We start from the raw sequence: 26,936 nt of genomic DNA on the forward strand, positions 1-26,936 counted from the left end.
TTTGTCCTGTCCTCAAGGGCTATGTTGTTCTTTTAAAGGTTGCGCCCTGCGCCCTTCTCTCCTGTCTCATGTCCATGCCAGCACTTGCCAGATGTAACCCCTCTTCTGTGCCTGCAATCATTTATGAGTGTGGAGGTGGGGGGCAGTTGTTGCTTCTAAAAGCAACACAGTAGAAACTTTATTTTTTATTGGAGTACAGTCGCTTTTTTTTTTGGCTTCCTTGCTGGCTCAGTGGTAAAGAGTCCACCCACCAACGCAGGAGACGCTCGCCTTCTGAGATGGCCTGCACTCTTTCCATGGAGTGTTTCTAAATAAACCTGCTTCTCACCTATCGCTTTGTCTCTCACTGAATTCTTTCTGTGATGACACGTAAGTAACTTGAGCTTCATTACATCCTGAGAGCAGGTGTGTGATCTTGATGAAAAGAAGGTGGTTTCAGGGGCTTCCCTGGTGGTCCAGTGGTTAAGGGGCCACCTTTCAACGCGGGGGACGTGGGTTCGATCCCTGGTCGGGGAACTAAGATCCCCCCTATGCCACAGGGCAATTAAACCCAGGCGCCACAGCTACTGAGCCCACGTAATCTGGAGGCCATGTGCCACAGCTGGAGAAAGCCCGCGCTCAGCAATGAAGATCCAGCCAAAAATACGTTAATTACTTTAAAAAAATTTTTTAAATTAATTTAAAACATTTTTTGGAAAAAGTAAAACCACAACTCTCATTAACTCGTTGATGAGAAAGCTGGTAACTTCTTAGCAGCTGTTTAATATTCAGGAGTATTGAAATTGTTAGTGGGGGTGTGTGTGGGTCCAGCTGCTCACTGCTCAAAAGCCAATAAGCAGGCCATGCTGATGGAAAGGAAAATGTGCTTTACTTTAAATGCTGGCAACTGGCAGGGGAGGGTGGAGACATCTGTCCAAAGGCAGACTCCCCAGCCCCCATCCCAGCCCCGGCCAGTGAGGCAAGAGATTTTATAGACACGAGTGTAGGGGTGTGCACGCAGAGCCCACATGCAGGAAGCAGCACAGTCAGCTCTGACAGTCATCTTCAAATTGGACATCGGGCAGTCTGACCGGCATCATCTTGATTGTTTTAGGTCCAGTTAATCTTCAGTTCCAGGGTCAGTTTGTTCCCATTTCCTTGAGGCCAGTTCTCGGAACTATGGCAGCTTGGGTCGTGGGTACAGTGTGGTCATCGTGGAGTTAATTTCTTCCACCTGGGGTTTTAGTATCTGTAAGACAGCTCACAGGATATGGCTCAGAATATTATCTACAGTCCTTGAGAAAGAGCTATAGGTCCTTGACTATGCTTAATGACTACAGTATTATCATTTGGTCTCTTTTGACTGTTCTCCTTTGTTTCTGCATTTCTCATTTATCTGATTAAACTCACTCTTTGACTAAGGTTCTCTACAGACAAAAGCCTGGTGTACGACATGGTGTGTGGTTGTCGGGGGGAGCAAGGACCCCAGGGTCCTGCTCCGTTTCAAAATGAATATGCAAATATAGACAAGACTGACCTCTCCCACCTCGAGTGAGAGAAATCAATGGGATCTCCCCCCATCTGGCAGAATTTGCACGTCTAGGGACAAGAATTATTCTGCACTGTGATTATCTGTAATGTACAGCGTTGTAAACTCGTTCAATGGCCAGGAAATCTGATAGCCCAGAAAAGTGTGGTCCAGACGATGCCCAGCTCTCTGTTGAGCACAGTTCTCCCTAAGAGTATATCACATAATCTTTACAGGTTTTTTTTACCTTTTTTCCCAAGCACGTCGTGTACCCAGCAGTGATTGTCACATTACGAATTGCAAAGCCAGGTAGGGTGAGGCTACAAACCAAAGGGTCCAGTTTCCTCAACAAGAAGAAAAACACAGGCTGCCACAGTCTCCCTCAGTGACAGGCTGCACTTGTCTGTGCAGTGTGCTTCTCTCTGAATCCGGATAAATCTACTTCTTATCTTAAAAAAAAGAGAAAAGGAAGAAGAAGAAGAAAAATACAAGTGAAGGGGAACCCAAAGATAAGCAAAGATAGATTTCAGGGGGGCCCATCCTAAGTCGATTCAGGCGTATCCGACTCTGCGTCCCCATGGACTGTAGCCCCCCAGGCTCCTCTGTCCGTGGGATTCTCCAGGCAAGAAGACTGGAGTGGGTTGCCGTTTCCTTCTCCAGGGGATCTTCCCGACCCACGTCTCTTATGTCTCCTGCAGCAGCAAGAGGATTCCTTACCACTAGCGCCACCTGGGAAGACCAGACAGAGCCGCCCCACTTGTCTGCAACGCCAGGACCTTGTTTGAACCTTGATGCCAACAAATTTCAAAATTCAGTAAGGAAGGACATGTAGAGAACAGTTGGGAAGTGGGATTACTTGGCTATTTGGTGAAGTTAAGACATTATTATTGGGAATTCCCTGGTGGCCCCTTGGTTGGGACTTGGTACCTTTGCTGCTGGGGCCTGGGTTGTATCCCTGGTCACTCGGTTTAAAAAAAAAAAGAGTCACTGCCACATCACAGCCTCTAAATTACCTGCTTCAGGTCAGGTACCAAACCACTTTATTTATGGACACATGTTGCCAGAGAAGGGACATGTGTGAGTGGATGGTCATGTCCCAGAAATCAGGTGAGTCCCTGGGACGAGCTGCCAAGTGAGAAGCCTGGGCCTCACACAGGAAAAAATCCAGAAGTGAGCCACAGGAGAGTGAAAGCCAGTTTGTGTATAGACAAACAGGTTCCGTGGGCAGAACGCGTCCCTCTCAGAAAGTGAGGCGGCCCTGGGTTGCGGGGTGTTTCGTTTTCACAGGTTGGGTGACAAGCTAAATAGCATATTGAAAAGCGGAGACGTCACTTGGCTGGTCTGTCCAGTCAAAGCTGTGGTGTCTCCAGTGGTCATGCGTGGATGTGAGAGTTGAACCATAAAGAAGCCTGAGCCCAGAAGAATTGATGCTTTTGAACTGCGGCATTGGAGAAGACTCTTGAGAGTCCCTTGGACTGCAAGGAGATCAAACCAGTCCATCTTAAAGGACATCAACCCTGAACAGTCTTGGAAGGACTGATGCTGAAGCTGAAGCTCCAATACTTTGGCCACCTGATGCAAAGAGCTGACTCACTGGAAAAGACCCTGATGCTGGGAAAGACTGAAGGCAGGAGGAGAGGGGACAACAGAGGATGAGATGGTTGGGTGGCATCACCCACTCAATGGACTTGAGTTTGAGCAAGCTCCAGGAAATGATGAAGGACAGGGAAGCCTGGCATGCTGAGTGGCAGAGTTGGACACAATTTAGCGACTGAACAACAACAAATTTCAGTGGCTAAGTGGGAGTGTTATTTCAATTCCTCTGGGGAAGGGGTTCAGTTCAGTTCAGTTCAGTCGCTCAGTTGTGTCCAATTCTTTGCGACCCCATGGACTGTAGCACACTCGGCCTCCAGGTAAAAGGGTAGGGATTTCCAGGAATTAGACTACTGTCTGCTTTCTGGCCTTTTATGATTGACCTGGGAACTGTCCTGGCCTCAGCGCTGTGTCAGTTAGCTAACGGGTTATAACAAGCAGATAATGAGATATTATAACAAGCAGATAATGAGACTAAAGATCACTGGCAGTCAGATCTTTTGCCGCTTGGACCTACTTGGTTCTAACCAGTTAATGTCGTATCCTCGACGGCTGTATCATTCTTGTCGTGGTTTTTCCCTGTGCCCTTCCCTCCTGTCTCGCTTCCACTTTGGTTCTGCTTTTTCACAACTGAAGACACGCCTGCAGCGGTGAATACCCTCCATACGCTGTCTTGCTTTCATCTGGGGTGTTCCTCTGATGCCCAGAACTGGCATTGCTGCTTTGCAGAGAGCCGCTGTGCCTTTATTTAAACGTCGATAGCCAATACCAACAGGTCTAGGTATCAGTTATGTGACGCTGTGTAACAAGTTACAGCACAGCCAAGTGGCTGAAAATGACCATTATAAACATCCGTTGTCTCCATCCCCCCATGGGCCAGGAATTCAGCAGAGGCTGAGCTGGGTTCTGGCTCCGGCTTTTTTCTTTTCTCTTTTCTCTCTCTCTCTCTCGTTTTTTACATTTGGCTGTGCTGGGTCTTGGCTGCGGCATGCAAGATCTAGTTCTCTGACCAGGGGTTGAACCTGGGCTCCCTGTGTTGGGAGCACAGAGTCTTAGCCACTGGACCAGAGGGAAGCCCCTGGCTCAGTGTCTCGTGAGGTTCCAAACAGCTGTGGGACGCCGAGGATCACCGTGCTCAGACGGCCTGGCTGGGCTGGAGGGTCTGATTGCCAGACAACTGGCTCCTGGCAGGCAAGTGGGGGCCGGTTTTGACGGAGGTCTGGGGTCCACGCAGGCCTCTCCGCAGGGTTGGTGGCGGTGGGGGGGGGGGCGCTCACGGAGCACAGACAGAGCCAGACGCAAGGCTTGGGGCCTTTTACCATCACTCATTTCCCTTATGTCTCATTCTGTCCCTTAGAACCAGTCGTGAAGTCCAGGCCATGTTCAAGGACAGGAAGAAAGATTGGGATTCACCCCTTGGTGGGAGGAGAGTCAAGATCTTCCAGGCATTTTTTTTTTTTGAAACGAATTAAAATCTATGTATCTGGCCGCCTCGGGTCCTAGCTGTGGGCCACTGGGTCCTCGCTGACGCATGTGAGAGCTCAGTTCTCCACTCAGTGGCGTCACTTGCCCTGGGAAGTGGGCTGTTGACCGCTGGACCGCCGGGGAAGTCCCTGCAGGCATGTTTGTAAGCCACTCTGAGTGCCACATTTGGCACCGCACCTGTTCCCAACTGCCTAGCCTAGATGCAGCTCTTTGCCTGACCGGTTCCAGGGGTACACCCAGCCCTGATACCTGATAAAGTTCCTCATTCCCCACCCTGGATGATCCCGTTAGGCCAGGGCAGCAAGAATGCCCTTCCCCTTGACATCTCATGTAGCAACCTTCCAGCCAGCAACCCCTCACTCTGGCCCTAGCTCTCTTTGCTGTACTTAGAGGTGAACCGGAGCCCTCCCCCACTGAGAGCCCCCAAGGACGGCAGTAGTCTTCCTGAGTAGTCTTTCTTACTGTTTCGACGGGTGTCAGAATAATATTTTCTTTACCAGCGTGGGAAAGCGAGGTGTAACATTTGCATTTCCTGAGTATTACTGTCATTGAACTCGACTTCCTTTGTTTATACCCGCTGGGACTTCCTCTTCTGTGAGCTTCCAGTAAAGACCCTTTATCATTTTTCACGTTGGTTGACTTTCTAATTATTAACTTTTAAAAGTTCTTATTTAAAAAAAAAAGTCCCTGGAGTGCTTAAAGGTCCACCTGCCGACGTAGGAGACACCAGTTCGGATCCGGGAAGATCCCATGTGCAGAGGGGCAACTGAGCCCGTGCGCCACCACTGCTAAAGCCTGTGTCCCCCAGAGGACAGCAACAGGAGAAGCCAGCACAGTGAGAAGGCCCCGCAGCACAGCCGGAGAGCGGCCCCGGCTCGCCGCAACTGGAGAAAAGCCTGTGCAGCAAGCAAGACCCAGGTCAGCCGAGAGCAAAGAAATAGCTGGGAAAGAAACTTCCTGATGCATTCTGAATAATTATTTTCAGTTACGTTACAAATGCATTCACTGATGTACGTCGTCATTTGCAGGTCTGTTTTTACTTTCTCTGATGTATATATTTTAAAATACCCATTTATTTATTTGGTCAGGTCTTACTTGTGGCACATGGGCTTGTCCCCCTTGGAGCATGGGCTTCCCTGACTGCGGGGCGCCAGGACTTTGTTGCCCTGATAATAGTCAGGGGTGGAGACCGCGCCCCCTGCATTGGAAGCCAGGCGTCCTAACCACTGGACCTCCAGGGAATTCTCTGGTTTTTGTCCTCTTTTGAGTATTAACTGCTCACATTCGTTTCCACTTATTTAATGGACTCAATATCATTTCTTATTGTTTTGTGCTTAAAACTTTTTATTTTTGGCTGTGTCGTGCAGCTTGTGGGATCGTGAATTTCCTGGCCAGTGAAATCACCACGTCCTAACCTCTGGGCCTCCAGGGGATTCCCTGGATGAATTTTTTCATAGACTCTTCGCCACTTGCTGCCAATGTCTTCGCCAGTCTCAACTGTTTTTCGCTTGTTTAGGATGGCTGTGATCAAACTGCTCTGCAGACAAGCACGGTGGCGCTCTCCTTTAAGGTCCTTTCCGCTGGGCGGAGACTTCAGCCTACACTAGCCTGCTACCTAGGGTCTCTGCTCCTGGCCTCTCTCTCCTTCAGCTCCCCCTTCTTGTTCTTTCTCTGCTGAGCGCCAGCCCTGTTCTGCAGAAGTGCAGCCATGGAGGAGCAGACAGAGCTTGGACCCTCGGGGAACAGAGGGTTCGCTCGGCAGCTGACACGTCCCTGGGAGGGCACCAGGTTATCTTGCCCGCCCCTCCCTGAGGCCTCCCCTGCCCTGCCCCTCCTCTCCTGCGGATGTTCTGTGGCGGGGACCACTAACTCGAGCCGGCTGTATTTTGAGATAACAGTCCCTCCAGCTCAGAGAAGAGCAAGGCCCCCGCCTTGCTCCGGGCCTCCTGTCCTCACTCACCCTACCGCTCCCCACCCGCCGGCTCCTCTCTCCTACCCAGGAGGTGTCCTCCTCCAGCCTCTCTCTTCTTCTGTAGAACCATCAGAGGCCTTCTCCTTTCACAGCTCAGTCACTGCAGGCTGACTGCTGCTACCCTCGGGAGAGGACTCCCTCTTCCAGCCCCATTGGGCCTCTGCGGTCACCCCCTCCCTACCCCTCTGGGTGCCCTGGAAAACCAGTGTGCTCTGCACTTGGCTCACCTTCCTTTCCCCATTCCTGTCCTGGCTCGGTGTATCACCTCCAGAACGGCATGACTCCCCCAGAAAGACTCTCAGATGGACATCTGCGGCCTCCTCACCGTCCTGGGCCCCTGGAGGGCTTTGTCTTTCCCTAAACCTACTCCTGCTCTGGTCTCTTTGTGATGAGGGGAGCTTGGCTGTCCCCCACCATGACTTGGGCTGACCCTTCCTCACGCATCACTCCCCTCTACAGGTACTGGGGAACCTGCCTCCTCCCCAGGTCCCGGCCGCTTCCCTGCTGCCCCTCCAGGCCAGTCTCTGCAACATGAGCTGGCATCTGCCTGCCCAGGCTGACCCAGGCTGGAGGGCCAGGTCTGGTCTCCAAGTTTCCTTTCATGGTTAGAAATTCCTGGCGGCCGGCCGACCACTTGCTAGACTGGATCTGCGGACACAGTCTTCAAACTGGAATGCTGTCTCTGCTCCCCGCAAAGTCCTCATCTGGTACACAGCTGTGTGGCCACCACCTCCCAAAAGTCCTCCTGGATGGCCTCTCCCACTGAGAACATCAGCTCCTGGGAGGGCCCTGTCTACTCATCTTGTTTGAGGCGTCACGCAGTGGGGTGCGTGGCCAGGACAGTGCTTCTCTGCTTACTTTCTCCCTCATCCACAGTTGCCTGCCCCCCCACCCCAATCTTTTCAACCTTGAGCTATCCCAGCTCTGTCCTCCCCTCAGAGCTCTCCATCCTCCAGACACGGCCTTTGCCCTTGAGCCTCCCAGGATAGGGTCCTCTGCGGGGCGGTGGAGAAAAAGGAACACAGGAGCCTCTTGTTGGAGTGCGGGGACCCGGCTGCAGGCTGGCAAGCAGATTTACTCTCAGTTCACTTCAGTCGCTCAGTCGTGTCCAACTCTCTGCAACCTTGTGGACTGTAGCACGCCAGGCCTCCCTGTCCATCACCAAATCCCAGAGCTTGCTCAAACTCATGTCCATTGAGTTGATGATGCCATCCAACCATCTTATCCTCTGTCATCCCCCTTCTCTTCCTGCCTTCAATCTTTCCCAGCATCAGGTTCTTTTCCAATGAGTCACTTCTTCGTATCAGGTGGCCAAAGTATTGGAGCTTCAGCTTCAGCATCAGTCCTTCCAATGAATATTCAGGACTGATTTCCTTTAGGGTTGACTGGTTTGATCTTCTTGCAGTTCAAGGGACTCTCAAGAGTCTTCTCCAACACCACTGTTCAAAAGCATCAATTCTTTGGCAATCAGCTTTCTTTATACTCCCAACTCTCACATCCATACATGACTACTGGAAAAACCATAGCTTTGACTAGAAGGACCTTTGTTAGCAAAGTAACGTCTCTGCTTTTTAATATGCTGTCTAGGTTGGTCATAACTTTTCTTCCAAAGAACAAGCGTCTTTCAATTTCATGGCTGCAGTCACCATCTGCAGTGATTTTGGAGCCCCCAAAAATAAAGTCTGACACTGTTTCCACTGTTTCTCCATCTATTTGCCATGAAGTGATGGGACCCGATGCCATGATCTTTGTTTTCTGAATGTTGAGTTTTAAGCCAACTTTTTCACTCTCCTCTTTCACTTTCATCAAGAGGTTCTTAAGTTCCTCTTCACTGTCTGCCATAAAAGTGGTGTCATCTGCATATCTGAGGTTATTGATATTTCTCCCGGCAATCTTGATTTCAGCTTATGTTTCTTCCAGCCCAGCATTTCTCACGATGTATTCTGCATAGAAGTTAAATAAGCAGGGTGACAATATATAGCCTTGACATACTCCTTTTCCTATTTGGAACCAGTCTGTTGTTCCATGTCCAGTTCTAACTGTTGCTTCCTGACCTGCATACAGGTCTCTCCTGCATACATGCCTCTCAAGAGGCAGGTCAGGTAGTCTGGTATTCCCATCTCTTTAAGAATTTTCCACAGTTTATTGTGATCCGTACAGTTAAAGGCTTTGGCATAGTCAATAAAGCAGAAGTAGATGTTTTTCTGGAACTCTCTTGCTTTTTTAATGATGCAATGGATGTTGGCAATTTGATCTCTGGTTTCTCTGCCTTCTCTAAATCTAGCTTGAACATCTGGAAATTCACGGTTCATGTACTGTTGAAGTCTGGCTTGAAGAATTTTGAGCATTAATTTGCTAGCGTGTGAGATGAGTGCAATTGTGTGGTAGTTTGAGCATTCTTTTGCATTCCCCTTCTTTGGGATTGGAATGAAAACTGACCTTTTCCAGTCCTGTGGCCACTGCTGAGTTTTCCAAATTGGCTGGCATATTGAGTGCAGCACTTTCACAGCATCATCTTTCAGGATTTGAAATAGCTCAACTGGAATTCCATCACCTCCACTAGCTTTGTTCGTAATGATGCTTCCTAAGACCCAGTTGATTTCGCATTCCAGGATGTTTGGCTCTAAGTGAATGATCACACCATCGTGATTATCTGGATTGTGAAGATCTTTTTTGTATAGTTTCTCTGTGTATTCTTGCCACCTCTTCTTAATATCTTCTGCTTCTGTTAGGTCCATACCATTTTTGTCCTTTATTGAGCCCATCTCTGCATGAATGTTCCCTTGGTATCTCTAATTTTCTTGAAGAGATCTCTAGTCTTTCCCATTCTATTGTTTTCCTCTATTTCTTTGCATTGATCACTGAGGAAGGCTTTCTTATCTCTCCCTTATAGTCTTTGAAACTCTGCATTCAAACGGGTATATGTTTTCTTTTCTCCTTTGCTTTTCACTTCTCTTCTTTTCATAGGTATTTGTAAGGCCTCCTCAGACAACCATTTTGCCTTTTTGCATTTCTTTTTCTTGGGGATGGTCTTGATCCCTGCCTCCTGTACAATGTCACGAACCTCCATCCATAGTTCATCAGGCACTCTATCTGTCCGATCTATTCCCTTATATCCATCTGTAACTTCCACTGTATAATCATAAGGGATTTGATTTAGGTCAAACCTGAATGATCTAGTGGTTTCCCTACTTTCTTCAATTTAAGTCAGAATTTGGCAACAAGGCAACATGATCTGAGCCACAGTCAGCTCCCGGTCTTGTTTTTGCTGACTGTATAGAGCTTCTCCATGTTTGGCTGCAAAGAATATAATCAACCTGATTTCAGTGTTGACCATCTGGTGATGTCCCTGTGTAGAGTCTTCTCTTGTGTTGGTGGAAGAGGGTGTTTGCTATGACCAGGGCGTTCTCCTGGCAAAACTGTACTAGCCTTTGCCCTGCTTCATTTTATACTCCAAGGCCAAGTTTGCCTGTTACGCCAGGTATTTCTTGACTTCCTAGATTGACTCTAGAATCTTGGTAAACAGGAAAACACCTGTTCACACTGGCGGTGATTATGTCCCCGCCAGCATCCAGCAGGCGGCGGGAGACTCAGGGGACCTCGAGGGAGGGACAGAGAGGAAGAAGGAGGGAACGGATTTACAGGGCGCCACCCCTTGCCAGACGCATTCCTTCACGTCCTCATTCTTTGCTGGGTCTGCCGCGCCGGGCGAGGAGGTAGGGAACCGAGAACCGCGCGGAGACTCTGCAGCCCGGGTCCTCCGCCTCTGTGCGGGCCCCCAACCACGCCGTGGCCCCGCCCCTCCACAGCCCTGGCCCCGCCCCCCGCCCCGCGTCGTCACGGCGCCTGCGCGGCGTGCCCACGTGACGCCCGAGGCCCGCCCCTCCCTGCCCCGCCCCCGCGAGTGCGGCCTCAGCTTGCGGCGGCGCCAGGTGAGCGACGGTCGCGGGCCGGCGGGCGTTTCGGTGCGCGGGGCCGGGTTCGGACCCCGGGCACGGAGCGGACGCGCGGGCGCTGTCGCGGGCAGGCGGGGGCGCCGGCCCGGAGCACACTGAGGCGGAGAGGGGGCGGCGGCCCGAGGCGAGCCGCAGCCTGACGTGGCGGGGGCGGCGGGCGGGACCCCCGGGCGCGGGGGCCCTGGGGGCGCCGACGAGCGGGCCCTGGGCGGGCCTGTCGCCCCCCGCGTCTTTCGGGGCCGCCTCCTGGCGCGTCGCTGGCTGCCCTGCAACAGGCGGCCTATTGGACGCCGTCTCCCCCGACGCGACCTTGGACCCCGGCCCGCCCGCGTCGGCCCGCACGCGCAGCGCGGATGGAACCGGACGGCGCTGGAAGCCATGCTGTCAGCGCGACGCCTCGGCCCAGAGGGCCGGCCGCCTCTCTGCCCGCCGCGGGCCCAGCGCCTGTTCCCGGGCGCCTCCCTGCCCCGCGGCCGCGACGCCCCGGAGCGCTTCACCCGTCCGCGCCGCGGGTCCCCCCCCGCCCCGGGGACTGGGACCCCTGTCCCTTTGTTGCAGACCTTGCCTCGTGCAGACGCTGACTGGGGCCCTGCAGAAGACTGGGGTGCCTCCTCAGTAAAGGGTGTCGTCGGACATTTCTTCAGAGATGTTCCGACCCTGTCCTCCATGAGTTTACGGAAATGCGTGTTAGCGTCCTTGAGTTTGTACCTGCTTGGGGCGTGAAGCCTCCTTTCTCCTCCCTCGCAGGACTGCACACAGGGCCTTGCTGTGTGATGACTGGGATCGTTACGGGTTGAGGGTATGCTGAGTCTAAGGGAGGGCTTCACTGAAGGTGCCAGAAAGTGAGCTCCCAGGGTAAACAAACTTTATTTCAGAAAAACAGGCGTGGGAAGGCAGTCCTAAAGGATGTGCCGCGTTCCACTTTCTTATTTTTTGAAATTTCGTCAGTTACCAAAACAAAGTTAGCCTGTGAAATGCTGCTTTTTAATCTGTTAAGTTAGCAAAGATTAAAGACACGCTATTGGTGTCTTACACACTGATTGGAATCTGGTTCTCTCACTTTGCTGGTGGGAGAATAAATTGGTACACCCTCTATGGAAGGCACTTTGGCAGTATTTATTGAAAGGTCCTCTACTCAGTCAAACTAAGATAACCAGCAGCTCTGTATTCAGTAAATGCTCCTCACTTAGCGACCACAGACACTGCAAATCTCTGATTTTCAGTGCAGAACTTAGCACCAGCAAACAATTGGCAGAAACCCAAACATCCCTCTGAAAAGGACTGGTTAAATAAAGTAGGATTACCCATACAGTTGACTGTGGGAGGGATGTAAGGTGAAGGTGTAACATCTACTAAGACGGGGGAATTCAGTTTTACAGCTTTGCCTGCAAATGCATCGATGCTGCCCGGAAGGGTGGGGGAAGTAGAATACTTGCCTCTGAGAGAGAGTCTGGTTGGGGACCTAAGTGGGAAGGAAATTTAAGCTTCATCATATACTTTTTTGTTTATAGTAGAATCTCTTTCTCATTTTTTCTTTCGAAGGTCCAGTAGGGGGTTGAAGAAGCAGCACATTAGGGGAGGGGATCATGGAGGAACGAGAGGTGGGGAAGGCAGATGTTCGTGGCCTGCAGCAGGTGGCCCGCTGGCTGGCGGTCCTGTGGCCTGAAGGGTGCACAGCTTGATCCCCCAGCTTGGTGCAGGACGGATTGGCTGCCCCTTGACCGAAGCAGCAAGCTGCCCCTAGTCACTTCTGGTTGGCTCAGCATTCAGGATCTTAGTTTCCCAACCAGGGATCTGTCCCACCCTCCATCCAGTGGAAGCATGGAGTTCTAATCACGGGATCTTCTAGGAGGCCCCTGGTGTTTTTTTTTTTTCTTTTGCGTCCATTCCTGCGTTGGGAACCCAGTGTTCTTTCGCAACAGGAGAGAGGAAGAGCCCTTGAGAACTGGTCTGCGCTGGTCCTCGTGTTTGTCCTCTGGGGATTTTAGAATGCCCCGAGGGACTGGCTGTCTTTAGTCCCCTTTCCTTGGCTGAGGGGCCTCACGCTGAGGTTCACCACACAGGGGGTCCACCGGCTGGGTTCCCATGGGTTGGTCCATCTCTAGAACCTTCTGTCTCACAGCCATGCTAAAGGAGATGAAATGGGAAGGAGGGTCTTAGTTGTGAAGGAACACAGGTCGGGAGGAAGGAGGCCCCAAGTCTGGACCGTGGTAGGGAAGAGGGTGCTAGAGGCTTGAACCTCCGGGGAAAGCACCGGTGAGCGCGAGGGAGGCCCCAGAGCAGCGCAGCCAGCCCTGTGTGGCCCCTGGGTTCAACGCTTGCCCCGTGTCTTGCCAGCTGACAGCCGCGGAGCTGAGGTTGGGAGCCGTGGTCAGGATGGCGGAAGAGCAGGAGTTCGCCCGTCTCTGCAAGTTGCCCACGCAGCCCTCCCACCCGCACTGCGTCAGCAGCACCTACCGGAGCGCCCAGCACTCCCAGGCGCTGCTCCGGGGGCTGCTGGCCCTGCGGGACAGCGGCATCCTCTTCGATGTGGTCCTGGTGGTGGAGGGGAAGCAGCTCGAGGCCCACCGCATCCTGCTGGCCGCCTCCTGCGACTACTTCCGGTCAGTAGGCGCGCGTTCTCTGTTCTTGTTTGAAAGGTGGTGTCCGATACTGTATTTTCCAGAATGAATTTTCTAGCAGTAAGTGACAGTATCTTAGTGTGGTACAGATTTTCTTTCTACTTTACTCTGGCTCCCTGTCATTTCATTTTAAAGAACATTCAGGCCCTTGGAAACGTTGAGAAGAATGTTCCAAAGAGCTGGACGCCTGTTGTTCCCACTGGGCCACGCTGGCTCTCGCTGCCTCTGTAACCACCACCTTTTTCAAGACCTTATGAGGCTTTGTGCCTTCATCTCAGCCGCACGCACTGTTCTTGTAACACTGTCAGGAAGCCCACTCGCGCCCCGGCTCCTCTGGGGACTCCCGTGAGGACTGAGGAGGGCGGCCAGCACTGCGCACACATTGTCCACATAGCCGCGTTCATACGCTTACCCGGCCGGCTGCCTCCTGCTCACACCTCCTCATACCGCGGGTGCTGTGACCCCCTGAGTTTCTCAGTCTCCTGCGTGAGGCTTGCCCAGCACCGGGCACACTGGGCAGAGCGGATGCCTCCACCCCGACTTGACCCAGCGAGGGGCGGCCCCCCTGCCGCCACGGTGAACAGGGCTCTGGGCCTGAGACCCTTTGCTCCGGCTCTATCCCGTCGGGTCCTTGTCTTTTCAAGGCTCAGCTATAGTTCTCGTCTTTGGATTTTAGAAGCTAATGAGCAAAATGTTTCTTTATGGTGTAAGTGCAGCCTGTTCTCCAGAAGGAGGATATGGAGAGGGCGACCCAGTGGTGGCTGGCGCCTTAGGGCAGGCGTGTCCAGGGACAGCAGCGTCCCTTTGGTTCATGGGCGTTTACTCTTCACAAGCTTTGAGATCCCAGGCAGCGGGCGGGGTAGGGTGGCCAGGAGCCCCCTCAGGGAGGCCTCAGAGCCCAGAAGGTCTGGCACTGGGGTCCCCCCGGCTCAGGGCCTCCTGGCCGCACCCTCGAAAGCCCTCCACGTGGAACTCCTCTCCCCACATCGACTGTCTGTCCCAGTCACGGCCCTTTTCCTGCAGGCAGGGGGCGGGCGCCGCCTCTCCTGCCTGCAGGAGGCCTCCTGTGTCTCCCGCGTCCTCCAGGAGCCGTTCTCGGCCCTTGACAGCTGGCCCTGGGCGGGCTTCTGCTGGGAGGCGTTCTCTTCTCTGGCCTGGTCACTGTGCAGGCTGACACCCTCTCCCCCTGGGACCAGGGAGAGCCCAGACTTATCTCTGATAAACACGTGTGAAATGATGATTCCCAAGGTTCAGCGGGTTTTTTTCTTTATTATTCATTTTGCTTATTAACTCAAGTTGAAATGATGCAGTGAGACTGGGAAAGGTCTCTGACGTGAGCGAGGGTGAAGCGAAGGCCTTTGGAGTCTGTGGGCCCATAGCTGGGCCCCGCAGGGGACATCTGTGGGGTGTCTGCCAGGCTCTTGGCGACGTGCAGCTGGGGCTGACAGCCCCCTGGTCTGCTCTGTGGTGTCAGCCAACACGGGAAGCTGAGTTATTCATGAATCAGAGTGTGAAACCCTCCGTGAGGCCCGGGCTCCTGGGGCAACAGACCCCCGTCCCTGGGCCTTGCTCGCAGAAGGGCAGCTGGTCCCTGTTAGGGAGCCTCTCCTCTGATGCAAGGCGCTTACCAGCCTGAGCTGGCGCGTGGGCCTCTCCAGACAGGCGAGGGGCGCGGAGTCGTGTCCAGCGCCCATGCCCGCCGCTGAATCACTGTCTGGATGGGAAACCGTGGCGCGCGCGGCTGTGCCCCTGCCCCCCGCCACGCTCACCCAGTCTTCAGCCTCCACACAGTGGCTCCTGCGAAGCCCATCTCAGACTTCTCAGCCCCAAACCGCTGATCCTCGCAGCTGCTCTGTTGTGCTTTGTTGGGTTCCAGGGTGTCGCTAACCCTCGGCCCTGCCCTCCGGAGGTCCCCCAGAGCTGCTTTGTTGGAGAGCTGTCCCGTCTGTCTAGACAGATGGTCTCTGAGAGGAAGGGGAGAGTTGGGTTCTTCTGCTTTACCCCAGTTTGTTTGTAAATCTAAAGTTTGGCACAAATTCATTAAACCATGCAGACTGTCCTGAACTGAGATGAGACTTCTTTATTTTTGTTATTCTTTTGGTTGGGAAATACTGAGGTGCTGGATTCGAGGTGTTGGTTTTAGGCTCCCATGGAGGGTTGTGACATCATACGTGTGGCAGATAAGTGTTTTCTCCGGCTGAAACGTCTGGATTCCGGGACACACCTGGTCTCAAGGGTATGGAGGAGGTGTCTGGGTTGGAGGGAACTCCCCGCCTCCTCAGGGCCGAGGCAGCCAGTGGCGCCCGGTGCTGTCTGGTTGGGGCCTCCCGGCGGCGGGCACAGGCCGCAGTCTCTTTGTGGTCTGTGCTGCCGGTTGTCAGGCATGTCCGACTCTTGGTGACCCCGTGGACAGCAGCACGCCAGGCCTCCTGTCCATCACCAACTCCCGGGGCTTGCTCAAACTCATGCGCATCGAGTCAGTGATGCCATATTATCCCCTGTCGTACCCATGTCCTCCCGCCTTCAACCTTTCCCAGCATCAGGGTCTTTTTCGATGAGTCACTTCTTCACATCAGGTGGCCAAAGTATTGGAGCTTCAGCATCAGTCCTTGGAGTGAATACTGAGGGCTGATCTCCTTGAGGATGGATTGCTTGGATCTCTTGGGTCCGCGGGACTCGCAAGCGTGCTGTCTGTGTCCTCCACTTACGTGGTCATTCCCCGCCTGCTGGACACTTGGTGAACGTGTCTCTCTCTTTTTTTTAAATTGTGATTTCTAGAAAACCTAAAGCTTGACCATTGTGACCATTTTCAGCGTGCAGCTCAGTAGTGCTCATTACATCCACTCTGGCGCAATCTCCGGAACCGGTCCACGTTGTGAAAAGGATCCTGTAGCCATGAAACAGTTCCCATGGCTCTCCTCCCAGCCCGGGCGGCCGCCTGGTATGGCCACCTTGTGCTTCTGTCTCCACGACTGCTCTCGGGACCTCACATGAATGGAATCAGGCAGTACTTGTCCTTTGAAGACTGGCTGCTTTCGCCGAACGCCGTGTCCCCAAGGCTCCTCCGGGCTGTGGCGGGTGTCGGTCGTCCTCTGCTGAAGCACGCGCTGCGGTTTGTCGCACTGCGGTTTGCCCGTTTCGTCGACGGACACCGGTCGTTCCCATCTCTTGGTTCTCGTGAGGCAAGCTGCTGTGAGCATGGGGCGCAGAAGTCTCTTGGAGGCCCTGCTTTCAGTTCTGTGGGGTATGCACTCAGACGCGGAATTGCTGGAACACTCTGTAATTCTGTGTGTTATGTCTTGAGGAACCCCCAAACTGTCTTCTGCAGCTGCACTAATTTACATTCACACCAGCGATGCACAGAGGCTCCAGCTTCTTTAAGTTGAGGAAATAAGAGTCTAAAAGGAAGTGGGCGAAGCACCTGCACTCTTGGGAAGAGAAAGTGAAAACAGCTGCTGAACCCGCGACCCAAGCCTCTGTCCGCTGTCCGCTGCCAGGTTTCTCCCTCGCCCCCTGGCGGCTGGAGCCAGCGTCCTCTCCCTCTGCTTCTAGGGGTGTCCAGGGCAGGCCCCCCGCTCCCGGTGGGGCTTCGTGACAGGCTGTGGCAGAGGCATCCAGGCGCGAGCACGTGGGGCACCCTTTGACCCAGCAGTGGCTCTCCTGGAACTGGTCCTGGTGTTCCCAGCAGCCCCTGGGGCAGAGCCGCCCATCGGGTAAACGACAGGAGACGAGAGGAGCCCGGGCCCAGCACGCGGCTGCGTCCTTTGGCACCTTTGCCCAGGGGCAGCCCTGTGGGTGCGGATAATCCAGGCTGTTTCCAAGATGCCCTGTGAAGGCGAAGCTGGGTGCGGATCCAGGCGTGGGCCCTGCCTCGGCATGGTGCCGCCCTGGGAGGGCAGCTGGGGGCCGGAGCTGAGGGCAGCCGGAGCGTTTCACCCTTTCATATCCTCTCAGTCTTGTGAGTCTGCGTGTGTGCGTGCGTGTGTCGAAATGGAACATGGCCACTCTGGCAGCGTGCTGCTGTCCCGTTTCAGCCCCAAGGCTTCCCTGACCACCGCCGCTTCCTCTAGCCCCTGACTGACCCCGCAGCCGGGACGTTAAAAGGTGCCTGCTCTGTAGGGGCCGGGGCGGGCTCCTGCTGACCTCTTGCCCCTGGGTCCCAGCTACCCTTGGTCAGCCCCAGATCGGGTCTCCCCTCCGGATCCCCAGGCCTGCCGGGCCTCCTGCCCCCGCTGTAGCCTCTCCACCCTGCCCCATGGAGCCTGGAGTCTGAGGTCCCTAGGTCAAACCTGGGATCAGTTCCCCGACAGCACCTCCATTTCCTGGTGTCCGTCCAGACCCGACCCTGCCTAGCAGCATGTGGCCCAGGCTCCCTCCCCCACAGCGGCCAGCCTGCAGGGTCATCCTGGCCCTGGTCCTGGGCGCCCGCCACCTCCACGGCCTCCTCAGGGAGGGGCCCCTCGGGCTGGCCGCTCCTCCGGCAGACACCCCGTCTCAGTCCTGGACAGCAATTCCACACCCGGCAACGCCCTGTCCTCTGTCGTCCTCCGGCTTTAGCTCCGTGCTCAGGGGTCTTCCGCTTGGCTTCATTGTGAAGTCGCCCCGTGACCGGGTCTCGGTGCTGAGTAGCCGCAGGGCGGGGGATGCTGAGTGGAGGACATTGACTTTTCCCATTCACCTCTCCCGCTGAGCCCCGGGAATCACACGGGTGGACGCAGCAGAAAGCCCGCTGGCCCCACGCCCGGGGGCGCACGTGCAGGTCCTAGGCTGTGTGAGATGGAGGTTTCCAGAATGGTCCCAGGCTTGGTCAGGAGCTGTGGGTGCCTCCATGGGATGGCTCAGGGTACGAGCCAGCCTCGGCCTGCCCCTCCGGCAGCGCCGTGGGCGTCACCCAGCCGTGCCCCGTCTTCCCTGCGCAGGGGCATGTTCGCTGGGGGGCTGAAGGAGATGGAGCAGGAGGAGGTCCTGATCCATGGCGTGTCCTACAACGCCATGTGCCAGATCCTGCACTTCATCTACACGTCCGAGCTGGAGCTCAGCCTGAGCAACGTCCAGGAGACACTGGTTGCCGCCTGCCAGCTTCAGGTGAGGCTCCGGCCTGAGGTGGGGAGCCCTCCCTTCACCCCTGCCACCCGGCTCTGTTTTGGGTTTAACTCGCTGGGCTTCTCTGCAGTGTTGATTCTAAAGCGAGTCTTGCCGGGTGTGATGCTTCCGAGTGCGCGGCCCACCGCCTCCTGGTGGTGTTGCCAGTGACTGTTGGGGGCTTGTCCCCCGCGTGCTGGCCCTCCGAGGTGCCCCAGGGATGGGGGTACCAGGCCTGGACACCTGGCCTGGGCTTGACGGCCCGCTCTGTCCACAGATCCCGGAGATCATCCACTTCTGCTGTGACTTCCTCACGCCCTGGGTGGACGAGGACAACATCCTCGATGTCTACCGGCTGGCCGAGCTCTTCGACCTGAGCCGCCTGACTGAGCAGCTAGACGCTTACATCCTCAAGAACTTCGTGGCCTTCTCGAGGACTGACAAGTACCGCCAGCTGCCCCTGGAGAAGGTCTACGCCCTCCTGAGCAGCAACCGACTGGAGGTGTCCTGCGAGACGGAGGTGTACGAGGGCGCCCTGCTCTACCACTACCCGCCAGAGCAGGTGCAGGCCGACCGGCTCCCGCTGCACGAGCCGCCCAAGCTCCTGGAGACCGTGCGCTTCCCCCTCATGGAGGCCGAGGTCCTGCAGCGGCTGCACGACAAGCTGGAGCCCAGCCCGCTGAGGGACACCGTGGCCGAAGCGCTCATGTACCACCGGAACGAGAGCCTGCAGCCCAGCCTGCAGGGCCCACAGACCGAGCTGCGCTCGGACTTCCAGTGCGTCGTGGGCTTCGGGGGCATCCACTCCACGCCGTCCACTGTCCTCAGCGACCAGGCCAAGTACCTGAACCCGCTGCTGGGAGAGTGGAAGCACTTCACCGCGTCCCTGGCGCCCCGCATGTCCAACCAGGGTATCGCGGTGCTCAACAACTTCGTGTACCTCATCGGAGGGGATAACAACGTGCAGGGCTTCCGCGCTGAGTCCCGCTGCTGGAGGTAGGGGCCCCGGGCCGGGGGCTCCCTGTGGCGTTGGATCCTCCCACTCATGTCTCCTCTCCTGGGAAACCCACGCCCACTCCCCAGGCACCGCCACCTTCTGGCGGGTGCGGGGCTGCAGAGAGTGCCGTGGCAGGAAGGGAGGGTCCGGGCCTGGGAGCACAGCCACCCTGGCACCCTCTGCCCTTGCAGCCCGGCCCAGCTTCCCTCTCCTGTGCCCTTAGCTCCACTCTGCTAGCTGCACAGCCTCCTTGGAAGGTGGCTGCCTGTCAGCCCGCTCCCCCAGCACACAGTCCTCAGCCCAGGGGCAGGGCAGGCCCACAAGCCCCAGCGCATCTCAGGCCATATCCCTTCCCCGCCAGCTCTGCTGTCAGCCGTGTGCTGGGCGCGAGGTCCAGAGCAGGCCGTGCTTTCTGTCTGTGAGGCTGGGATCTTCCGAGCCTGTTCCTTTGGGCCAGAGCAGGGGAAGTGGGGCAGGCCCCCCGGCCTCCGCTCCTGGAGGCTTCCAGGCTGGTTTCCACATCTGGGGCCTCTGGGAAGCTTCCCCCCGTACAAGCGGACAGGCGGCACGGCAGATACAGGTTGCTGGCTGCCTCAGGCAGCTGTGAGCTGGTGCCAACCTTGCTCAGGGGCAGGTCTGGCCAGCCACACCCCGCGGATGGACCCCGGGCCAGGAGGAGACAGCCACAGCGGCCCTCAGCCTCCCCTGCTGTCCCTGCCCCAGGACCCAGGGGAGATCCAGAGCTTGGCACACTCTGTGGTTAGATGGGAAGTGGGTACTCAGTTCAGAAAAGAGGAAACCATGCCTCATGCCTTCGCGCCGCCCCCCGCCCCCCGCTCCGGCTGGGCCTCCACCTGGCAGGGCCAGTTCTCAATGCAAGCTCAGTTCTTAAAGGCGGCCACCAGGGGCCCTCCGTGGCCCCACCCTCCCCTCCGAGGCCCCGCCCTCCTCCCCGGAAACAGGCTGACAGCTGCTCTGCTCCCTTTGGCCTGTTACTGACTTGCAGTGGAAGGAGGCCCTGGGTGCCAGGACTAAGGGCCGTGATGTCCACTCAGTGAGTGACTGGCTCCACCACTGACAGCCTCACTCGGCCTGGTCTTTCCTAAGCACACCGAGTGTGATCTGCCCCGAGCCAGGTTCCCTGGGGCGCAGGACCACAGACGTGGGCCACAGTGCTTTAAGGGCCTCATCACACGTGTTGACCCCGCGGCCCCTCGTGGTAGCTTCTCTTGGCAGGCAGCATCACCCCACTGGGTACGGAGCCGAGGGAACAAAGCTGAGGCCCAGATTCACTCAACCTGGCTCTGTGGTCTTCCTGGTTGGCAGGGAGGGGCCGCGTAGGGAAGAAGCAACTGCCGAGTGCATTTCACTTGTGTTTGGGGCAAAGGCTAAAAATGGGGTGTCTGGCTGGAGGCCGTTGTGCCCAGGTGTCCAGTCAAGAGACCATAATTGGGGGCCTCCCTGAGCACAGAGCCGTGGGGACCTTGGAGTGAGACGGTGAGATGGAGGTGCTGTAGGAACAGCCATCGGGCAGCTCGGGGTGGTCAGCGAGGGTCTGGAAGCTGTGCCCTCCAGGCTGTGGGGGCGTGCTGGGGGACGGGCCTGCTAACGTGCTCTTCCCTGTCCCGCAAGGTACGACCCGAGGCACAACCGCTGGTTCCAGATCCAGCCGCTGCAGCAGGAGCACGCGGACCTGTGCGTGTGCGTCGTGGGCGGCTACATTTACGCGGTGGCGGGCCGCGACTACCACAACGATCTGACCGCCGTGGAGCGCTACGACCCCGCCACCAACTCCTGGGCCTACGTGGCCCCGCTCAAGAGGGAGGTAAGGAAGCCCCCCGAGGGACCCCTCCCAGGTTCACAGAGTGGAGGCCGGGCCGGGCCCAGGACAAGAGCCCTCTTGTCTCCACGAGCTGTGCCCTGAGCTTGGGTGGGGGCTCCCAGCGGCATTGGGAGAGGCCCCTTCCTGAGTTCCACCCCCTTCTGGGTCTCCTCACCTCGGCCCCCGGCAGCTGCTGTAACCCTGCAGTTCAGTGGACGGAAGCCTTCCCCTTGCCTGCCCCTTGGCTCCCCTGAGGTGAGCCGGGCTGTGTCCAGAGGGCCACAGGAGGGACGGGAGAGGCAGGACCCCACAGCCTCAGACCTCCCAGAGGGCAGGCCCTTCACGAAGCCAGAAAGCAGCATTTCGGAAGTGCCATTTTTCCTGTTTGTGTTTCTGTAAATCGTGTGTCCTGCACAGTGCCTTGTTTTCTTCTAGCTTGAACATGTTAACGTGTTCATCTTACAGAGGTGATGCTTGAAAGGGGTGGCTCTCTGAGCTTAAGAACTTGGGTGCTGAGACCCTGACCCCCAAACCAGACACAGGACCTCAGGGCAAGAGGGGCCCTTGCTGGTCTGTGCTGCACCCCGGGTCGCAGCGTCTGTGAGCACCTCTGGGCACCGGGCAGAGCAGAGGAAGGATGGCTGTGTCCTGCCTGAGGCCTTGGCCAGATGGGCACGCTGCCTCCCTGACCCTTCCCCTTTCCTCCCCTCCGCGTCCCACCCCGCCCCGCCCCTCCCTTCCCTGACCCTGTTCCTCCCCTCCCCCCTCCCCTCCCCCTTCTCCCTCCCGTCCCCTCTTTACTGCCCCCACCTTGCCCAGCCCCCCAGCTCCCCTCCACAGCCTGTGTGACCCCACAGAAGGCCAGGACTTCCCCCCAGGGCTCTTCCCAGGACGGGGAAGCACACCCCCCCCCCCCCCCCCCCCCCCCCCCCCCGCTCCTTGGCCATTTTGGGGAGGAAGCCCTTCTGGAGAGCATTCCCTGCCTGTTCAGGAGAAGGGGGCAGCGGACGCTGGCGGACTCCATCTCCTGCGGAGGGGAGGGAGGAGGGGCTCCAGGGGTTCTTTGTCTGGACGGGAGGCTGTGCTTCTCAGCCTGGCCACGGAGGGGCAGCCTCGGCCTTCAGCCGGCGCTTCTCCCCGGCGGCCGAGGCTCCTCACTTTGGTCTATTCCTTCAGCAGCCCTGGGGATCCGGTGGTGGCAGTGACTGAGCCTAGCGGGAGAGAGCGCTCTCGGTCACTGCACAGATGCGGAAAGGGACTCGGGCCGAGCCCAGCGGTGCTCGATGAGGGCCTCACTGGACTGTGTGTGGGGGCGGGGAGGTGTCAGTGAGACCACGTCCAGGAAAGATGGCAGCCATTGAGAGAAACAGAAAGAACCTTCCAGGCTGGGAGGAGGAGGCGGAGCAAGGGGAGTGCGTGTGTAGAGAGGGAGCAGGCTCTGTCCCGTGGGTGGTCCAGGCGTGGGCTGTGGGAGGGACATGACAGATGTGAGCCACCGGGCACAGCCGGTTGGCAGCCAGGCTTTGGGAGGCCAGACCGGAGATGGAGATGTGTGAGTGCAGGGCCGTGCTGGCCGGGGTTAGCTCTGATCGGCTCGGGGACATTGCCAGGCTAGGGGGCCCGCGGGTCTGCAGAGGTGGTCGTACAGCCCCTGCAGGGGCCTTCAGGATTTCCGCAGGGCCCATGGCAGGGCGGGCCCACACTCCCACCTGTCTCAGGGTCCTTCCCACTTCCTCTTGCTCAGTACTACCTGGAACTCTGGATGTGTATGTAAAACTCGGAAAACTCAAAAGGTTGAGATAGATGACAACCCAGCAAGGGATCTGGGGACCTTGATCCGAGTGAAAATGAAAAGACAACATGTCAAGTTTTGTGGCATGCCAGCTGAAGCTGTGCTGAGAGGGAAATTTGTAGCACTGAAAGCATTCATTAGGGAGGAAAAAAAAACTCAAATGAGTAATCTAAACCCTTCGCTCAGGAATCTAGAAAAGTAAGAGCAGAGTGAGCCCAAAGCAAGCAGAAGAAGCAACAGAATCAACACCAGAGCAGAAATCAGCAAAGCTGAAGGAAAAACTTAGAGAAAAATCAGTCAAACAACCAGGTCTTCACAAGATGAATGAAAGGGACAAACCTCTAGGAAGCCTGAGGAAGAAAGCAGAAACAATTCAGTTAAAAGTATCAAGAGCGCTGGGGGCAGGGGGGTGCATTACTAAAACCCTGTCAGAAGGAGGGGAAAAACAGGAGTTCCTCGGAAGCGCAAGCGCTAGAACCCCCGGAACTAAGCAGACCATCTGAATGGCCCTGAGCCTGGTAAGGAAATGACGTCCAGGCCCAAGTAGTTTAACTGGAGAATTTTACCGAACTTTTAAAGAAAATACCGATTCTTTTTTTCCAGAAAATGTTAGAGGGAGAGTACTTCTCATTTCACCTTAGGAAGTTATTATTAAATTGATACCAAAACCATACAAGACAGCAGCCTCTCCCCCCCCAAAAAAGAGCGAGTGTGTCATACATACAGTCACATGTGAATATTCATAACTAAATACTAGCAAATGCCCCTCTCTCCTTCCAAAAGAAATTCATGACCAAATAGAGTCGATGACAAAGACTGGTTCCATACTCGAAATTTAAGGGGTGTGATTCACCATGTTTAAAATCGCAGGATCATATCGGAGCAGAAAAAGGAGCTGATAACAGGCCTGGAGGGTTGGCGGGCATGGGGGTCTGGAGGCTTCTGTGAAGATGGGGCTGTGATGGTTTCCTCTGGGTCCCGTGCAGATGTCTGCTTGCGGGGGGCGGCGGTGCGGAGAGAGGGGTTGCGGCTCCCCTCGGGGAAGCGCAGCATCGCCTGTGGGCCCTGGAGTCATCTTCCGTGGGGAAGGTGGGGGACCGGAGGGGGCGTCCAGGGAGGATGCGGGCAGACGGCGAGGAGGAGTCGGGGGTCCTCGCGGCGGGCCCCTGGCCTCCTGGCGCGCGCGCACACGCCGGTGCTCCGGCCGCAGGTGTACGCCCACGCGGGCGCCGCGCTGGACGGGAAGATGTACGTCACCTGCGGCCGCCGCGGGGAGGACTACCTGAAGGAGACCCACTGCTACGAGCCGGGGAGCGACACCTGGCACACGCTGGCCGACGGCCCGGTGCGGCGGGCCTGGCACGGCATGGCCACCCTCCTGGACAAGCTGTACGTGATCGGGGGCAGCAACAATGACGCGGGCTACCGGAGAGACGTGCACCAGGTGAGTGGGCCGCCTCCCTCGGGTGTCAGTGAGGGGCCGGCCATGGCGGTAAGCGGGGTGCGCGGGAGGCGTGGGACGCGTGCCCGTTTGCTAGTTGCCTAGAGCCCAACGGAGCAGCTAGGTTTCCCATGGCCCCCCGCGCCCACCGCCTCCCCGCACTTGGCACCCCCACCACAGGGTGGCGTCCTTACAGCGGATAACCCGCTGGCCTGGGGTCACTCCTGGGGGTGCACACTCGGGGTTGAGACAAATGGCACGTGTCTACCACTAGGGTGTCACAGAGAAGAGTGTCACCTGTGTCCACTATTATTAAAAGCTTTAATTATAAAGTTAGTATAACCACATTGCAGAACTCTGGGGAAATGGAGAAAGGGGACAAGAATTCCTGAAACCTGGCCCCCGGCCCAGAGTGCTAGCCCTCCTGCACATCCACCCGCCCGGCCGGCTCCTGGCGCCTGTGGGTGTGCCCTCTCGTTTCAGGGCCGCCCCACCCCACCCAGTGGCTGTGCAGAGTCCATCAGACCGCTGACGCTGGGGTTGGCCAAGTGGTGGCCGTTTCAGGTAACAGTCGAAGCAGCGCTTGCTCTGTGGAGCTCTTCGGGTATCTTGGGTCATCTCCTGAGGTGAGAGCCGTGGTCCTCGAAATGTGGCTCCCGGGCCAGCAGTACCCACATCAGGAGAGAACTCAGCAGGAATGCAGGTTCCCTGGCTCTCAGCCCACCTAGCTGGATGTTCCTGGATGGGACACTCCAGCGCTGAGAGCCACGAGGCTCCAGCGTTTCATTTCCTATTGCAGCTGGGACGGACCGCCACAAACGCAGCGACATAAACCCGCAGGAGCGTGTGCTGACAGTCTGTGGCTCGACAGTCCAGGGGTGTTTCCTCGGCAGAGCCCAGGGAGGGTCAGCGTCCTGTCTCCCGGGGTGTCAGCAGAGCTCAGCCCCTGCGGTAGGGCCAGGTCCTGCTCCTCGCCGCTGTGAGCTGAAGCCCTTATTGGCTTCTGGAAGCCTCTGGGCTGGCCGCTCGGGCCCCTTCCTCTTCCAAGCTGGCAGCTCCTCCCATTTTGGGCCTTCACACGTCCCCTGCTGCTTCCAAGGGCTGTGCAATTAGGGGTCCCACGAAGATCCAGGGTCGCCCGTCCGCCTGTGTCCGTGTCCCTGCGCTTACCGGCCCGCAGAGGCCGGCTCGGGCCCCGGCGGCCAGGCCTCCTTGCGGCAGGAGGGGCAGAGCTGGCGTCTGCGCGGCTCGGCGCAGCTGTGCACGTTGCCGCCCTGACTGGCCAGGTGGGTGCCCGGCCGGCGCCTTTTCTTCCCCAGTGGCCGCTCATTAGCGGCTGACAGTTTGTCCCTGAGGTTGTTTTGCAATTCTTGGATCACTAGTAGGTTGGACATTTCCCCCGGTTCCCACGTTTACTATTTAGGGTAGCTTTGAAGACGATTTTTTTTCTCTTTTTTGGCCACACCGCATGTCCTGTGGGATCTTAGCTCCCTGACCAGGGATTGAACCTGGGGCCCCGGCAGGGAAAGTGCGAGTCCTTACCACTGGACCGCCGGGTACTTCCCAAGAGAGTGTTGGTGGTCATCATGACTCAGTAAGCCCGTCTCTTCTTTTCTTTTTATCTGCATCTTCCCCAGTGCTCTGTGCGCTTGGCTTCTGAGTTTCAGCTTCAGCGGTGGAGGGGAGTGAGCCAGCACCCCCAGGCCAAAGGGGAGACACCCGCGGGCCTGGGGCCACAGGCCGACTGAGGGGCTGGGGAGGTGGTGCAGAGCGGCAGCCGGTCGGAGCCTGCCCTCTGAGGGTCCCCCAGCTCCCTGAGAGCCCGCACCTTGCCTTGCAGGTGGCCTGCTACAGCTGCAGATCCGGGCAGTGGTCCTCCGTCTGCCCACTCCCGGCCGGGCATGGGGAGCCGGGCATCGCTGTGCTCGACAGCAGGATCTATGTGCTGGGCGGCCGCTCACACAACCGCGGCAGCCGCACGGGCTATGTGCACATCTACGACGCAGGCAGGGACCGCTGGGAGGAGGGGCCGCAGCTGGACAACTCCATCTCAGGCCTGGCCGCCTGCGTGCTCACCCTGCCGAGGTCCCTGCTGCTCGAGCCCCCCCGGGGGACCCCTGACCGCAGCCAGGCCGACCCAGACTTCGCGTCCGAGGTGATGAGTGTGTCTGACTGGGAGGAGTTCGACAACTCCAGTGAGGACTAGAGTCCCAGGGGTGTGGGGGGGTGGGAGATCCCAGGCGTCACCCACCCTGCCCATCGGCAGGTAGGCAGGTGTTTTGGGGGCTTGCAGACCTGTGGCAGGAACCCTTTGGGAAGGGCTTGGTCCCCTGAAAGTCCCCAGGCCCTCTCCTCCTCAGCAGACGTGGCTGGGGACCGGCGCACCACCCGCCGTCCCAGTCCCTGTTGGGCTAAGAGGGCGCCTTCTCTCAAGGGAGTTGGGGATGGGCCCCCGCAAGGGGCCCGGGGCACACCCCGCCTCCCGCGGGCAGGAATGGTGCAGGCTGGGCCCATCACCAGCCCAGCAGCTCCTGGGATGGGAGTGGGAGCAGAGAGCCAGCCAGGGGCCCGAGGCTGGTTGTGATAACAGGGTCTTGCAGCCGGGCCTTCCCGCCCCGTGTTGTTAATAAATGAAATAAAGCACCTCCCACGAGGCGCGTTGCTCTCC

The 26,936-nt window shown here is 57.0% G+C and overlaps 1 protein-coding gene across 10 annotated transcripts; it reads left to right on the forward strand.

Annotated features, from left to right (window-relative positions):
* The first annotated feature begins 5,160 nt into the window (after positions 1 to 5,160).
* Positions 5,161 to 26,936, forward strand: KLHL22 (kelch like family member 22). 10 transcript variants are annotated; one of them, XM_070770010.1, is made up of 9 exons: positions 5,162 to 5,613; positions 12,851 to 13,116; positions 18,054 to 18,219; positions 18,494 to 19,212; positions 20,846 to 21,038; positions 24,038 to 24,271; positions 24,752 to 24,832; positions 25,756 to 25,862; positions 26,109 to 26,936. In XM_070770010.1, the coding sequence occupies exons 2-9, from the start codon at positions 12,890 to 12,892 to the stop codon at positions 26,425 to 26,427; spliced, it is 2,046 nt and encodes a 681-aa protein (XP_070626111.1). In that variant the 5' UTR covers positions 5,162 to 5,613; positions 12,851 to 12,889; the 3' UTR covers positions 26,428 to 26,936. The 10 variants fall into 10 exon arrangements, 9 of the variants coding, with proteins under 9 accessions (XP_070626116.1, XP_070626111.1, XP_070626113.1 ...); XM_070770012.1 differs by having other exon boundaries at positions 5,162 to 5,503; XM_070770011.1 differs by lacking the exon at positions 5,162 to 5,613 and adding an exon at positions 10,395 to 10,489.

Source organism: Bos indicus, chromosome 17 (assembly GCF_029378745.1).
Source record: "Bos indicus isolate NIAB-ARS_2022 breed Sahiwal x Tharparkar chromosome 17, NIAB-ARS_B.indTharparkar_mat_pri_1.0, whole genome shotgun sequence".
NCBI classification, from domain to species: Eukaryota; Metazoa; Chordata; class Mammalia; order Artiodactyla; family Bovidae; genus Bos; species Bos indicus.